At 44.2% G+C, this 17,637-nt stretch overlaps 1 protein-coding gene across 1 annotated transcript in view; it reads left to right on the forward strand.

The window, feature by feature from the left end:
* Window positions 1-17,637, forward strand: part of cubn (cubilin (intrinsic factor-cobalamin receptor)) — a 197,683-nt gene that overhangs the window by 73,254 nt on the left and 106,792 nt on the right. The window contains exon 28 of the mRNA XM_078422245.1: window positions 12,105-12,286. Coding sequence (XP_078278371.1) covers window positions 12,105-12,286 — 182 coding nt within the window. The remainder of the gene's footprint in view (window positions 1-12,104; window positions 12,287-17,637) is intronic.

Genomic DNA, 17,637 nt, shown 5'->3' on the forward strand with positions numbered 1-17,637 from the left:
CGTGATCTGGACGATCACCGACTGAGAAAAACCCGACGCCTGGTTGACGATGACTGAGCAGGGCACACCGGAGTCAAGCGCGGCGGACGTTCATCTTCCGTTATTTTGGACGTACGCACCGCAAGCTTGGTTTATCCACGCCGAGGCCCAATTCCATATAAAGAAGGTGTCGGATGATTCCACGAAGTACTTCTACCTCGTCAGCGCGCTATCGCCGGACACAACCAAGCGCGTGATGCGGTTCATAATAAATTCACCTGCGGAAGACAAGTATGAAACCATGAAGAAGGTATTACTGCGGACCTTCGGGTTAAAAAAGCATGGTGGTGCGGCAAAACTTCTGCACCTACCGGAGCTTGGAGACAAACTGCCTTCCGTCCTCATGGCCGAAATGATGGTGCTAGCCGGTGAGCATACGGATTGCCCGATGTTTGAGCAGGCATTCCGCGAAAAACTCCCCGAGGATGTCCGATTGCTGCTTACGGATTGTTCTTTTAAGGACCCCGAAGCATATGCAGCGAAAGCGGACGCGCTCATAGCGGGAAAAAACAAGGCAGGGGATTCCATCAACAAAGTCTCGACCTCGGTGACCACGCCACAGCGACGGCAAGATGGCGCCACGTCTCCCGCCAATTCTCCGAAAGCCCGCCAAAAAGATCCGCACAAGCGCGGCTGGTGCTATTATCACCTACGATGGGGTAACGAATCCCGCAACTGCCGCTTGCCTTGTACCTTCGCGGGAAATGCCTCGGCCGATCGTACATAGGGGCAGTTACGATTGGCCAGAACCGGCGCCTCTATGTCCATGATCGATTCACGGACACAGAATTTTTGGTAGACACGGGAGCCATCGTCAGCATAGTGCCGCCGACCGACCTCGAAACCAGATCGGGTAAGACAGGTCCCACCCTCATCGCGGTGAACGGCAGCCCAATTCGCACGTTCGGTACACGGAAAATGTCCCTGGGTTTAGGCCTCCGCACGTACGAATGGCCATTCATCATAGCTGACGTCAAACAAGCGATCCTGGGCGCAGATTTTCTCTGGGCTTTTTCACTGGTTCCTGATGTCCGCGGTAACGACCTCCGACCTTCCGCCGGAGAGGAGCCCGTCGCTCCGACAATCGCCTCCTCGCTCAGCCCTACTGTCCAGGCCGTCGTCGCGGCCCCCGACTCATATGCTGCGATTCTGGCCGAGTTCCCGGAGCTGCTCGTTCAACGCTTCGACGCACCTTCGGCTAAACACGGTGTGGTCCATCACATCCACACCGAAGGCCCTCCCGTTTTCGCTCGGGCCAGGAGACTGCCGCCAGACAAACTGGTGGTGGCAAAGGAGGAGTTCAGGAAGATGGAGGAAATGGGAATTGTCCGTCAGTCTGACAGCCCGTGGGCCTCGCCGTTACACATGGTCTCCAAGGCATCTGGGGGGTGGAGGCCATGTGGAGATTATCGGCGTCTCAATGCTGTCACCACGGCTGATCGCTACCCCATACCGCACCTACAGGACTTTTCATCTGGGCTGGAAGGTGCGGTAGTGTTTTCCAAAATCGATTTGGTGCGAGGATATCATCAGATTCCGGTGCGACCGGAGGACATACAAAAAACTGCAACTATAACTCCGTTCGGGTTGTTTGAATGGTTGCGTATGCCTTTCGGTTTAAAGAACGCGGCACAGGCTTTCCAGCGACTGATGGACCGCGTGGGCCGGGGTTTACCCTTTTTGTTTATCTATCTAGACGACATCCTGGTAGCTAGCCCCTCAGTGCAGGAACACCAGGCCCATTTGCGGACCGTGTTCCAGCGGCTCCAAGACCACGGGCTCATTATTCAACCCTCCAAATGTCAATTCGGCCTCCCTGCTCTCGATTTTCTAGGGCACAGAATTACCCCTGCCGGCGCTGCCCCTTTGCCAGAGAAGGTGGAGGCTATTCGGGCTTTCCCCAGGCCCACCACAGTAAAAGGGCTGCAGGAGTTCGTTGGCATGGTTAATTTCTACCATAGATTCGTTCCGGCAGCGGCGCGAGTCCTGCGCCCGCTGTTCCAATGCCTTGCAGGTAATCCAGTAGAATTGTTGTGGTCCCCGGCCGCAGAGTCGGCTTTTACGGCAGCTAAGGCAGCCTTGGCAGACGCCACCATGTTGGTCCATCCGAGCCCCTCAGCCCCCACGGCCCTGACGGTCGACGCCTCTGACGTGGCGGTGGGTGGAGTTCTGGAGCAGCAGGTTGGTGGCCGTTGGCAGCCTTTAGCGTTTTTCAGCCGGCAACTAAATTCGGCCGAGCTGAAATATAGCGCATTTGACCGAGAGCTTCTAGCTCTCCATTTAGCTGTCCGTCATTTCAGGTATTTCCTCGAGGGCCGCCCATTTGTGGCATTTACGGACCACAAGCCATTAACATTCGCTTTTTTGAAATTGTCTGACCCATGGTCGGCCCGCCAGCAGCGGCACCTCACGGCTATCTCAGAATTTACCACAGATGTCCGTCATATCGCGGGTAAGCTGAATGCCGTTGCTGACGCCCTGTCTAGACCTGCTTTTCCCCCTATTTCGGCGGTGGACTGCGAAGTGGATCCCCAGGAGCTTGCGGAGGCACAGCTCCTGGCGGATACCGTTTCGACGTACCAGTCCACCACTTCGGGATTGAAGTTGGCCCAGGTAGCTTGTGGTTCGGAGGGCACGAAAGTCTGGTGCGATGTTTCTCTTCCTCGCCCCAGGCCGGTAGTACCGCCCTCCCTTCAGCGCCGGGTTTTCGATGCCATTCACGGGTTGGCGCACCCGTCCATCCGCTCCACCTCTGCCTTGGTAGCAGCGAGGATTGTCTGGCATGGCCTGAGAAAACAGGTAGCGGGGTGGGCACGTTCCTGTGTGCCCTGTCAGACCGCTAAAGTCCAGCGCCACGTCCAGCCCCCTGTACAGGATTTCGAGGTCCCGCCCTTTCATTTTTTTCACATCCACGTGGATTTGGTCGGACCTTTGCCTTCCTCCCGGGGCTACACCCACCTCCTCACGGTGGTGGATCGGTTCACCCGGTGGCCAGAGGCTTTCCCATTGTTTGATATTTCGTCAGCGTCTTGTGCTAGGACTTTGGCCCTCCATTGGGTAGCTCGTTTTGGGGTCCCGGCAGTCATTACCACTGACAGAGGGCCACAGTTCACTTCGTCCCTCTGGGCCGCGCTGGCGGAACTGTACGGGTCCAAGTTACAACCCACAACTGCATATCACCCCCAGGCAAATGGACTCGTAGAAAGGTTCCACCGCCAACTTAAGGCGTCCCTCAGTGCAAGGCTTGAAGGCCCGGACTGGGTGGACCAACTCCCTTGGGTTCTTTTGGGCATCCGGACTGCTCCTAAGCAAGATCTCGGTGCGTCGTCTGCAGAGCTAGTATATGGCTCGACACTTCGAGTACCCGGAGACCTTTTTTCGGACCCTTCAGCCCTGCTCCCTTCGGTCCCATCAGCGTTAGCATCTCTCCGGGAACGGGTGGGCTCCCTGGCTCCAGTGCCGACTTCACGCCATGGGTGTTCCATGGTGCATGAACCGGCTGCCCTGAAAGACTGTGAGTTTGTTTTTCTGCGTAAGGATGCCCATCGCGCCCCGTTGCAGAGGGTCTATCAAGGGCCGTTCCGGGTGTTACGTAAGGGAACGGCTACTTTCACCTTAGACATGGGCGGCAAGAGCGAACTCGTCTCGGTGGCCCGGCTCAAACCTGCCCATTTGGACCCGGATCAACCAGTTTTGGTCGGTCAAACCCCTCGGAGAGGCCGACCTCCGTTAGTTCCGCCCAGTCCAGAAACCCCCGTTCTGACAGTTCCTTCAGGACCTCCCGTTTCGGCAGTTCCTCCGGAGCCCCCCGTGCCGGTAGTTCCTCCAGAACCTCTCGTTCCGGCTGTTCAACCAAGTCCGGAACCTCCGGCTCCTGTGGTTCAGGCTGTCCCTCTCCGTACTCGTTGTGGTCGCGAAATCAGGCTCCCAGCTAGGTTCCGCACCTCGGGTTCTGGGGGGGGTCATGTAGCGACCATGGAGAATGGTCTAGGTCGTCGAACCCTCGGATTGGCCAGCGAGGTCACGTGGGAACGCGACCATGGGGATTGGTCCAGGGAAGGACATCGCTGATTGGTCAGCGATGTCATGGGTGCGTTTGGCGCCCGATTGAGTTAGTTCGTTTGAGTCTTCAAGGAAGACAGTAAGTTTATATTGGTTGTCCTGCGACTTGTTGTTTTGATTCTGTATTCGTGTATTGCGGTTGCAATAAACTTCATCTACAACTACAAGTCTCGGACTCGCCATAATATGTCAAAATGCATTTTGTGGTATTGCTAGGATGAAAATAAACTGATTATCGGCTACATGAGTCAGACATGTGGATTTCTCAATATTGATAGAAGCCAAATAGTTTATATTCTTTCATTTTTACTCAAACCTGTTTCAAAATATAATTTATTATTAATGCGTTCAGAAAACCTTCCTTCAACTCACAACTGTCTCTAATCCAAAATCCTGGAATGCATTAATGATTGATTCTCGTTATTTGAGAGAGAAATGAACTACACAAAATGTTTACAATGCTGATGGAATGCACTGATGATATAATAATGCTGGGTATCTGGCAATGAAAGGAAAAACATTTATTTGGAGAAGGACTGTTGGCCTTGAAAAGTTGCATTTTAAAACAAACCAGAAATGAAAATTAGTTTCCAGAACATTCTGGACAAGCATGAGCAATGATTCCACAAAGAATCAGAGCAGGGAAATGAGTCATTAGAAAATATTAAAGGAAACGACAATCTCCTGTGCAAAGATTTACTGGAAATAGTTCCCTTTATTCAACTATGTCTGATGAAAAAAACCAAAATACGTCTGTGTGGATACTTCTCAAACTGCTGATGATGACTAGCAAGAGCCACAAAAAAATGACCAGCTTTCGATTGTTCATTTAATTGAATTTATCTTTGTGTCTTAAAGCAAATTTCCTGAAAATCTTTCAATTGCCTCAATGTACATTATGCACATCATGCAGTTCAGAGCTTATTAACATCAGGGATGTAGATAAGTCAAGAGTGTTTAATTGTTGTACGTACTCCGAAACGGAACAATAAAATTCTTACTTGCAGCAACATAACAGGTCTGTACACAGTACTCAATAGATGAATAGATTAAAAAAAAACAATATTAGTGCAAATGAAAACAAAAGCCTGAAGTCCCTTCTGCAACTGAGAGTTTGTAGTTTAATTGGTGCTTGTAGTGTTCAATAGCTTGGTAGTTATTGGGAAAAGCTGTCCCTGAACCTGAAGGTCACAGTTTCAACTCTATCATTAATTCGCTGACAACACCACTGCTGGACGAATTACGGGTATTGATGAGTCGGAATATAGACGGAGATCCATAGTTTGATTGAATGGTGCCAGAACAACAACCTTGCTCTCAACGTCATTGGACCAAGGAGCTGATTGTTGACTTTAGAAGAGGAAGGCCAAAGTTCCACAAACCTGTCTTCATTGACGAACTGATGGTGGAGAGAGGCAACAACTTCAAGTTCCTGGGCATACATATCTCTGAAGATCTGTCCTGGGCCCAACACATTCATATAATCATGAAGAAAATCCAACTATGCCTTTAGAAGATTGAGGAGATTTAGTATGTCGACAAATACTCTCTTGAACTTCTACAGGTGTACGGTAGAGAGCACATTGACTGGTGGCATCATGGACTGGTTTGGCAACTTGAACATCCTGGAATTAAGGAGATTACAAAAAGTGGTGGACCATCACGGGTACCAATCTCCCCACCATTGAAAGGATGGAAAGGCGGCGTTGCCTCAAAAAGGCAGCCAGCTTCATCAAGGACACACATACCCTGGCCATGCTCTCATTTCAGTCCTGCCATCGGGAAGAAGGTATAGGATTCTGAAAACTGTGACCTTCAGGTTCAGGAACAGCTTTTCCTAATAACTATCAAGCTATTGAACACTGCAAGCACCAATTAAACTACGAGAGTTTGTAGTTTAATTGGTGCTTGTAATGTTCAATAGCTTGATACATTATAGACCACAGTTCAGTAGTCTAATAATAGTGGGGAAGAAGCTGTTTCTGAACCTGATGGCACATGCTTTCAAGCTTTTGAATCTTCTGCTTGATGGGATAAGAGGGAATGACCTGAGTGTAAGTGGGTTCTTGATTATGTTGGCTGTTTTTCTGAGACAAAATGAAATGTACATGGAGTCGATGAGGGAAGGCTAAGTTTGCATGTTGGACTGGGCTGCATCCATAACTCTCTGGGATTTCTTGTGGTTTTGGGCAGAGCAAGTCATGATGAATCCCAATAGAATGCTTTTTATGGTACATTGATAGAAATTGGTAAAGGTTGTTGGACATGCCGAATTTTTGAAGGTTTTTGGTTAAAAAAATATATCCTCTGAGACTGGTATATTTTCTTGGCCATAGCATTAATGTGGGTGTATCAAGACAAACTATTGATGAATATTAAGGCCCAGGAACATATTGGCCTCAACCATCTCCACTTCAGCACCATTAATGCTGACGAAGGCCTGTTTTCTGAAGTCAATGACTAGTTCCTTCGTCTTGCTGACATAGAGGGTGAGGTTGTTGTCTTGACACCATGCACAAAGCTCACGATTTCCTTCCTGTATTCTGTCTCATTGTTATTCAAGATCTGACTCAGTCTGTTGATATCATGTGCAAACCTTTAAATCGAGTTAGAGCAGAATTTGACCATGCAATCTTGAATATCTTGGGAGTATCGTAAGATGCTGAGAATGCGGGACACCGGTGCTGAAGATTATCAGGGAGGATTCGTTGTAGCCTATCCTCACTTATTGTGGTCTATAGGTCAGGAAGTCACGGGTCGAGGTGCAAAAGGGGATTAGTGCAAAATTTATCAAAAGTTCAACAAATTAAATCCAAATTATTCACTTTATAGTTCCCTACCAAGAAGCTCCAAAATGGTCTTATTTTTAATATTACTTACACAGTTGCATACATTTGCAATGTGAGTTTAATTTTTATCTAGTTCTTTCATTGCATGCTGTATTTTGTACGTTAAGGCTTCAGCAAAGTTTTTCTACATTTCTTTATTTTTCCCTGATGGACCGACAACTACATTTTTACTCTGTGTTGTTTCCACTAACATTTGCCAGCCCTATCAACTATTGCTCAGAAGTTTGGAATGCTGACTTTAACATTAAAGTCAATGGAACTAATAAAGCAGAAGGGAATAGAAGCCAGACTAAATCCACAGGCTTTATGCAAATATCCTTGGGCCTAAGCTTCAAATAATATCTATTCAGTAAACACAGAATCTCTCCATTTCACCTCTATGAATGGATGCACATGTAGATTATCAGTCCAGCAACAAGAGGATACGAGAAGTAGTTGGAAATTAACTGCTCAGTACAAATATCTGGTGCTTAATTTGTTTAATTTGTTTAGCATGTATTTGCTTTGAGAATGGATACTAATTTTATATTTGCTTATTTTCCTCATTCAGTACTTCTCACATAGATGATAACAAAAGAGACTACACATACTGGAATCCATAACAAAAAAAATAGGACCCTGGAATTGTACTGATGCAGAGTTGGGACCTAAAATGTTGACTTACCGCTTTTGGTCCCCACTGATGTGCTTGACCTGCTGAGCTCTTCCAGCATTCTACTTTTTTTAAATGATCAGATAGGAGTGCATCAGTCATCAAGAAGTTTGTTATCAGTTCACCTATTGTATTGTTGATGGCGATCTACTGTAGATGTTAATTCAGTACAATTCAGAACTATGGAACAAACTGCTGGAGGAGGTGGTTGAGGCAGGTACTATCACAACGTTTAAGAAGCATTTAGATAGGAACATGGATAGGATAGGTTTTGAGGGGTATGGGCCAAACACATGGGCCAAAAGCAAGCAGGTGGGACTACTGTGGATGGGGCATGTGGGTCAGTGTGAGCAAGTTGGACCGAAGGGCCTGTTTCTGGTTTGTATGCCTCTATGCGGCACGGTAGCGCAGCGGTAGAGTTGCTGCTTTACAGCGAATGCAGCGCCGGAGACTCAGGTTCGATCCTGACTACGGGTGTTGCACTGTAAGGAGTTTGTACGTTCTCCCCGTGACCTGCGTGGGTTTTCTCCGAGATCTTCGGTTTCCTCCCACACTCCAAAGACGTACAGGTATGTAGGTTAATTGGTTGGGTAAATGTAAAAATTGTCCCTAGTGGGTGTAGGATAGTGTTAATGTTACGGGGATCGCTGGGCGGCACGGACTTGGTGGGCCGAAAAGGCCTGTTTCCGGCTGTATATATATGATATGATATGATATGCCTCTATGATTCTATGATAATTGGGCCAATTATGTTGCAACACAGTGCCCACCAAACAACTCACTGGTGATCCAGCACAGGAAATCATATCACTAGTCGAATTAACACATGTTCAAATCCCAATGGAAGAGGTTTCAATGTCATCTTGCAACAGAGGTGATTGGCATTGATACAAGGATTGTATTGCTGCACTGCCCAGCGTGATTTTATTTAAATATTTACAATCCATATCATAAATCTATGGTTGAGCTTGGCTTGAGCAAGGAATGTCAAAAGGAGTTTTCATGATGAAATAAATTTCTCATTGCTTCAGTAGTGATTCCGGGAACATTGATAATTGGGGGCTTGACAATAGTAATACCATTGATGTTCAATGGTGAGCGACTGGATCACTCTTGTTGTGGGTGATTATTGTCATTTTATGGTACCAATCAATATAACCTGCCTCATACCAGCCCATGCCTGAATATTGTCTTAGTATTCTGATGATACAGTTTTAATATCTCTGTTGAGTAAATCAGACAACCCTGAGCTGCACCGACATGGTGTAAACAAAGTGGTTGAGTGGAGTGATAATAATGCTCTTGAGATTTATACAAAGAAAACGGAGGAAATAGTATTTGGTTCACCATCTGACTCTCATATAGTTCCTATTGTTATCCATAATGATAAAATCAAGCAGGTGTGATCATTTAAATACTTGAGTGTGATGATCGACCATCTGCTATCCTGGAAAGACCACATTGAATCTGCCTGCAAAAGGACAAAACAAAGAATTTATTTTCTCCACCGCCTTAGGTCCTTTGGGGCGAGTAGACAAATTCTTCTTTTGTTCCTTACTTCTGTGAATATGAGTGTTCTTCAGTATTGTAATGCTACGTGGTACAAGTGTTTGTCCACCACTTTAAAGTCAAAACTGCTCCACCAAATGAAAATCTGCTCAAAGATCGTCGGTCAACCCCTTGAGAAACTCTATGAATCAGCCTACCACAATAACATGCTAAAGTTGGCCAACAACATTGTCTCTGACCCCGACCATGTCCTGAACAGTGAATACGAATTGTTACCATCAAATTGGAGGTACAGGGTTCCAAGATTTAATAAGGTTAGACTGAAGCACTCTTTTGTGCACCAGTCAATCCTGAAACTAAACATAGAACTTAATCCCAGATCAAATGTACATTGAAGGGTCTTGAATGTGTCATCATTTGTGATCGTAAATGTTATGGTGAATATATGTATCCTCGTTTCTTGTTTACATTCTTTGTCTTTGTTGCTGTTGCAAGTGGAGCTGCTGAGATACAAGAACATTTTTAGACTTGATCTAACAATAAAGTATTATTTTTAAAAAATATATATTTTATTTAAATTTTAACAGAACCCATACGTTATACATTTTACATTCCTTAGTAAACAATAGTCACTGACCTATAACTTCGATTATACATGTATTGTTCTGTATTTTCTCCCCTCCCCCCCACCCCCCCACCCCCCAGTTCAAAAGAAGGAAAAAGAAAAAGCAGAAGAAAGAAAGAAAAAGAAAAACCTGGAGTCCTGAGGGAGTCACTTCCGAGTAGTTTCTTTTTAAATTCTTGTTAGGTATCAAAGCAATCCTGAATTTAACTACTTCCTATTCTTAATCCTAGCTTTGCCATGAATGGGTTCCACACCTTCAAAAAGAAGTCATATCCATTTCTCAGATTATACGTTGCTTTTTCTAATGGGATACAACTCCGCATTTCTGCATGCCATCTTTCAAATCTTATTTCATTTTGTTCTTTCCATGTGACCGCAACACATTTTTTTGCTACTGCTAATGATATTTTGAGAAATCTTTCTTGATGTTTATCCAAACTTAGCTTTGGTATTATTCCTTTTGTATCTCCTAGCAAAAACAACCTTGAATCCATTGGTATGATCTTATTCATCAATTGATCTAAAAACTTTTTTAGGTCTTGCCAAAAAGGAATTACCTTCTGACATGCCCATGTAGAGTGTATAAAAGTGCCCACGTCTTGGTTGCATCTAAAACACCTTTCAGATGAGTTTGGTTTAAATTTATTTAATTTTTCCGGGGTTAAATATAGTTGCTGCAAAAAATTATACTGTACTAAGCTGTATCTCACATTAATAGTATTTTTCATACTATCTAAACACAGTCTTTCCCAACTTGGTTCATCAATAATAATATTAAGATCTGTTTCCCATCTTTGTCTTGCTTTATGAATTCCTATCTTTGGACTAGATATCTGTAGTAGTTTATACATTGATGATATAAATTTTTTCTTCCCTTGCCCTGAATCAAGGATTCGATTCCTTTAATCTGAAATAGAGACATTGAATTACCTAACTTTTCCCTTAAAAAAGATTGTAATTGATAATAGAAAAAAATACTATTCCCTGGAATTTGATATTTATTTCTCAATTGCGAAAATGTCAAAAAGATATTCCCTTCATAGCAGTCTCCTATATTTTTAATACCCTTCCGTTCCCAGAGTTGTAGTATTTGATTATTCCAAGCAAACGGCAATAATCACCGGCTTTATTTGTATTGGCCATTGAACCTCTGGCAGAGCTAATAAGAGCAGATTTAGATATTAAAGGATTTAAAGTTAATCAGGAAGATCACAAAATTACTTTATTTGCTGATGATGTCTTAATTTGTCTTACTAGACCATTGGAATCCTTAAGAAAATTATATTTCAGACTGGAAGAATATGGGAAAGTATCAGGATATAAAATTAATAAAGATAAAACTGAAATAATGCCTCTTGTTGAAGGCAATTATGATCAATGTAAAAGAGAAAGTCAGTTTAAATGGCAAAAAGAAGGCATTAAGTTTTTAGGAGTTAATGTAGATAATAAGTTAAATAATTTGTATAAATTAAATTATAAACCACTAATAAAAAAAATAGATGAGGACCTGAAGAAATGGATGAATCTTCCAATTACATTGATTACATTGATAGGGAGAGTGAATTGTATTAAGATGAATATTTTTCCGAGGATACAGTATTTATTTTCAACACTGCCTATACCTTTGCCAAATAAATTTTTTCAAGAATTGAACAAAACTGTGAGGAATTTTCTTTGGAAAGGTAAAATGCCAAGAGTGTCTCTGGAAAAATTAACATGGAAATTTGAATTAGGTGGATTGCAATTACCAAATTTTAAAAATTACTATCTGGCAGCACAAATGAGTTTTATTTCATCCTTTTATCGAGAGGGTGGAAAAACAGCATGGGTTAAAATTGAAATGGATAAAATAAAAGAATCTTGTCCAGAAGAATTTATATATAAATGGGAAGCGAAGCTATTAGTTAAGGATAAAGAGTCACCTTTGCTAAAACATTTAATTAATACATTGTTGAAAACAGTTAAAGTTAAGGATAAAAGATTTTTCTTATCAGCTAAAACTCCATTAGTACAATAAAGTATTATTGTATCGTACCGTATATCTTGGGCCGAAGCAACATGAGTGGAATTGAAATTAATCTAATTGTCAGCAAACATCCCACTCCCAACCTTACGATGAAAGGACTGTGATTGTTGAAGCAGCTGGAGATGATTAGGGTCCACAATGACTGATTTCCATATCCATAAACAACTTTGTGTGATGTGCAACTTTAATGACTGAAATGCTTTCCCTTTGATGCCCATGGATTCAGTTTTACCAGGGTTTATTGATGCCATATTCAGTGAAATGCTGTTTTGATGCAGTGGGAAGCTACTCACTTCTAAAATTTGGCTCAAATTCTAATTTTCAATCATTTTGCTTTTTCAGGTTGTGGTGGAATTGTTACAGCCCCTACAGGAGAGATCCACTCACCAAACTACCCAAATCCTTATGGGATTAATGTGGATTGTTCTTGGGTCATCAGTGTCGATACACACTACAGCATCTTCATTCACTTCTTGGATTTTGATCTTGCACATCAGCAATCATGTGATTTTGACTATATAGCTGTAAGTATGAAAAAACCCAGAATATCCTCAGAGTTTGGAAATGGCTCAAAAAGAGCACGAGTTATTGTTTGTCGAGGTCAAGAGTATTTTATTGTCATATGTCCCAGATAGAACAATGGAATTCTTACTTGCAACAGCGCCACAGCATATTGTCATATATATTGTCAGCATATTGATCAGCATATTCTGCATTACATATAGAACATAAAACAGTCCAAGCAAAGAGGTCCTTCTGCAGTTGTTAGGAGCAAAGAGGTCCTTCTGCAGTTGTATAGGGCCCTAGTGAGACCGCACCTGGAGTACTGTGTGCAGTTTTGGTCTCCAAATTTGAGGAAGGATATTCTTGCTATTGAGGGCGTGCAGCGTAGGTTTACTAGGTTAATTCCCGGAATGACGGGACTGTCGTATGTTGAACGACTGGAGCGACTAGGCTTGTATACACTGGAATTTAGAAGGATGAGAGGGGATCATATCGAAACATATAAGATTATTAAGGGGTTGGACACATTAGAGGCAGGAAGCATGTTCCCTTCTTCTTCTTGCGTTTGAGGCAGCAGAAGTTATGAAGCTGCTTCTGCTTCTGCTGTCTCTGTTTGTTGTCATTCGCCTGACTGAGGTCAGTTGACAGGGCTCACCACGGGGAGGTCGACAACGTGAGCCCCAACATGTTCCCAATGTTGGGGGAGTCCAGAACCAGGGGCCACAGTTTAAGAATAAGGGGTAGGCCATTTAGAACGGAGATGAGGAAAAACATTTTCAGTCAGAGAGTTGTAAATCTGTGGAATTCACTACCTCAGAAGGCAGTGGAGGCCAAGTCCCTGAATGCATTCAAGAGAGAGCTAGATAGAGCTCTTAAGGGTAGCGGAGTCAGGGGGTATGGGGAGAAGGCAGGAACGGGGTACTGATTGAGAATGATCAGTCATGATCACATTGAATGATGGTGCTGGCTCGAAGGGCTGAATGGCCTCCTCCTGCACCTATTGTCTATTGTCTTCCTGCCTGCATTTCATCCACATCTCTCCATTCCCTGCATATCCATGTTTGATGCTAAAAGCCTACGAAACACCACAATTGAATGTGCTTCCAATACCTGCCCTGGCAGAGTACGCTTGGCACCCATCAAGCTTTTTGTAAAACAATCTTGCCCCACACATCTCCTTTAAACTTTTCTCCTCTGACATTAAACCCATACTCACCAGTCTTTAACATTTCCACCCTGGGAATAAAGTTCTGACCGTCCATCCATCCATGCCTCTCATAATTTTATATATATCTATCAGCTCACCCCTCAGCCTCCAATTCTTCAGAGAAAACAACCTCTCCTGATAGCTACTACCCTATTCTGTTAACCTCTTTTGCACCCTTTCCTAAGCTTCCACATCCTTCCTGTAATCGGATGACTAGAACTGCACACCATTCTCCAATGTGGCCTAATGAATGTTTTATAAAATGAGACATGCCTTCCTAACTCTTATTTTCAATGCCCAACTGATAAAGGCAAGTTTACCATATGCCTTTTTTACCAATCTATCTACTTGTGTTGTTACTTTCACGGAGATTTTAGTTTTTTAGTTTTAGAGATACAGCACGGAAACAGGCCCTTCGGCCCACTGAGTCCGCACCGACCAGCAATCCCCGATCATTAACACTATCCTACACACATTAGGGATAATTTACACATGCACCAAGCCAATTAACCTACATACCTGTACATCTTTGGAGTGTGGGAGGAAACCGAAGATCTCGGAGAAAACCCACGTGGTCACGGAGAGAATATATAAACTCCGTACAGACAGCACCCTTAGTCGGGATCAAACCCAGGTCTCTGGTGCTGCAAGTGCAGTAAGGCAGCAACTCTACCGCTGTGCCACCATGGCCGCCCTTATGGAGTTGGAGTCATAAAGTCATAGAGTCAGACAGCATGAAAAGACTTGAACGCCAAAATCCCTCTGTACATCAATGCTGCCATTAACTGTATACTTTCCCCTTACATTTGACCTCACACTTGCATAGATTAAACTCCATCTGCCATTTCTCCACCCTTTTGTGTAGCTGATCTATATCTCGCTGTTTACATTGACAGCCTTCCACACTCTTTGCAATTACAGCAATTTTGGTGTCATCTGCAAACTTACTAATCGACCCATCTATGTTTATGTGCATGTCATTTATATATATCATAAACAACTGAGACCCCACCACAGATCATTGATGAAATCCAGTGGTCACATGCCTCTAGCCTCAATATTATTTTTCCACCACAACCCGCTTTCTTCTAAAAGTAAGGTCGATCTGAATCCATATGACCAAGTTGTAGTGGGTCTGGACGCAGTAGGAATCAGGCAAGATGCCAGATAGGTATTAACAGTAATTTTAATGCAGCAACAGAACATCCACATGAGTTATCTCTCTAGCCCCTTCAGGCAAACCCCATAGCACTAGTCCCTTCCCCAGCCCTGCCCAGCCCATGCCGAGGGGGATGATCCAGGGAGTGGCCTAATCCCCGGGTACTGCCACAAAGTCACTGTTAATCGTATGCATCTTAATCTGCTTGGGGAGGGGTGGGGGGGAGGGGAGGAGGGAGGAGGGAGGGGAGGGGTGGGGGGGAGGGGAGGAGGGAGGGGAGGAGGGAGGAGGGAGGGGAGGAGGGGGGAGGGAGGGGGCGAGAGAGAGGGGGGAGGGAGTGAGGGGTGGAGGGAGTGAGGGGAGGAGGGGGGAGGGAGGGAGGGGGGGGAGGGAGGGGAGGAGGGGGGGAGGGAGGGGAGGAGGGGGAGGGAGGGGAGGAGGGAGGGAGAGAGAGTGGAGGGAGGGAGGGGGGAGAGGGGAGTGAGGGGGTGAGGTGAGTGGGAGGGGGGAGTGGAGGGGGAGATGGGAGTGAAGAGGGAGAGGGGAGGGGGGAGTGGGGGAGGAGAGGGTGCTGCACCAATGCAGGAGAGGTTTGGGCCCAACGGGTCCACTTGGTCTAGTATATGATAAATAGGGGTCCTACCAATGATCCCTGTGGATGTCTATTAGTATCCAGCCAGAGTAAACATAGAAAACATAGAAAATAGGTGCAGGAGTAGGCCATTCGGCCCTTCGAGCCTGCACCGAGTAACACCCTTCTATCACCACTGTCTTCTATGGGTAATTCAGTTCTAAATTCAATCTACCAATCCCATGCATCTTCATCTTCTGGATCAGGAATATATAGTACCATAAATACATAATATTTTGTGCAGTATTTTAAATTAGAAATCTCACCAAGTTTCCATTCATGAATATCCAATTTCAAACTATTCTCTTTTACTATTAAAAAAAATAGGATTCTTCACTGATCTGATGTTTTATCTGGAATTTAAGGAAGGATATTTAGTTTACCAAGTGCAGTCTATTTCCCCCTGTTGTATCTTTGCCACCTGACATTTATTATAGGTACAGTCGATAAGTTGCTTCCCTTGCCTCAATGGAAAATCATGAGTTAATTGGTGAGAAATAAGCAAATAACTTTAGGTAATTCTCTTGTGCATCAATGAACAAACGACAGAAGTTTAGAGATTTCTAAAAAGCATTTTTTGGTGAATATGTATGCTCATTATTAAAACAGATGTCAATACTAGGCAACTGATTTTTTTTGTTTCCGGTATGATGTTTTGTCACAGGACATTTGTGATTGATAGAGCCAAATGCAAAGTAAGCCTCACTCTCTTCCAGTTCAATATTATGTTTCATCTTCATACTACTGGAGCAGTATGAATGTCTTGGTTTCATACATGATTCAACATTACAAGTAATAACTGAAATGATGAAGACACCCAATATATTTGACAGTATTCAAGGATAAGACCTCTGAACTAACATTACAAGTTGATAATCTATATACTAAAACTCTTGTTTGTTTGTGATCGAACTACAGCCAAAACAGTACACGATAGCATGACAATTTTAGGCCCACCTTACTCGCCGTCATCACTTTAATGGTAATGCAAGTAGTTTGATTGAAATTGGTGTTATATTTTTTAAGTTATTCACATTTTAACATTTAAATCTATCTCCCATGGAGGGCGGGGGGGAGGGAGGGGGAGGATAAGGGGGCTTAAGGGGATTGAGTGGGGGAAGGGGAAGAGGGGGAGGGAGGGGGGGAGGGAGGGGGAGGACGGGGAGGAGGGAGGGGGTTGGAGGGGGAGGAGGAGGGACGGAGGGGGGGGGGGGGGGGGCGGGGGAGGAAAGGGTGCTGCACCAATACAGGAGAGGTTTGGGCCCAACAGGTCCACTTGATCTAGTTTATCATTAAAACCTTTCAGATGACACAGAAACTGCAGATGCTAGAATCCTGAGCAAAAAAACGAAGTGCTGGGGGAACTGTTCACTAATCACCCCATAACAGAAAGAATGTGGGGGCTTTTGGAGAGAGGACAGACTTTGATTAGAGGTTTTGGGGAGATCTGATGAAAGTATATATAATTATAAGAGACATAGATAGGGTAGACAGTCACAATCTTTTCCCCAGGGATGTCAAAGACTAGAGGGTATAGAAAATGTCAAAGATTAGAGGGTATAGCTTTAAGGTGAAAGGGGCAAATTTTAAAGGAGATAAGCAGGGCAATCTTTTACTCAGAAGGTGGTGGGAGCCTAGAACGCATTGCCAGGTGTGGTGGTGGAGGAGGCAGGTATGATAATGGCATTTAAGAGGCTTTTTGATAAGCACATGTGATATGCAGGGAATGGAAGAGTATGGATCATGTGCAGGTAGATGAGTTTAGTTTCTCTTAGCATTGTGTTTGGCACAGACATTGAGGGTGGAAGGACCTGTCCCTGTGCTGTACTTTTCTACATCTATGAACTCAGCAGGTCGGCCAACATCTGGAGGGAATGAGCATAAGATGTTTTGGGTTGGGATCCTTCTTCAGACTGGTTCAGTGGTTTGAGGTCAGTCCAAAGAAGGGTCTGAACCCGAAAAATCATCTCTCCGTTCTCTACACAGATGCTACACTGCTCTGCGGAGTTCCTCCAGTATATTGTTTTATGCATTAAAACTTTTAATTCAGGTGATTTTTTGACCTGCTGGCCATTTCTTGTGTTTCTGTTCCAGTTTTCCAAAAACTAGAGTATATGCTTTCTGTGTCATAAATTAAACTGTTATATTTTGTGCTAATTGGGGATAGGTTTGGAATGGCTAAACCTCTTTTATTTAATTTTTCTAGTTAAGCAATAGTAGCTGGAAATTTCGGCTTTGCTGCCAGCATGTTAATAATCAGTAAAATCAGGTTTGCAAATTCCTGGCATTTGTTCAAGTGCTGAAACAGAGACTCTCCATTTTTGTTTCTGTCAAACAAAGAAACGTCTTACATTTGCTCTGTGTTACACCTGAC

The sequence above is a fragment of the Rhinoraja longicauda genome, chromosome 2, assembly GCF_053455715.1.
Source record: "Rhinoraja longicauda isolate Sanriku21f chromosome 2, sRhiLon1.1, whole genome shotgun sequence".
Taxonomy (NCBI): domain Eukaryota; kingdom Metazoa; phylum Chordata; class Chondrichthyes; order Rajiformes; family Arhynchobatidae; genus Rhinoraja; species Rhinoraja longicauda.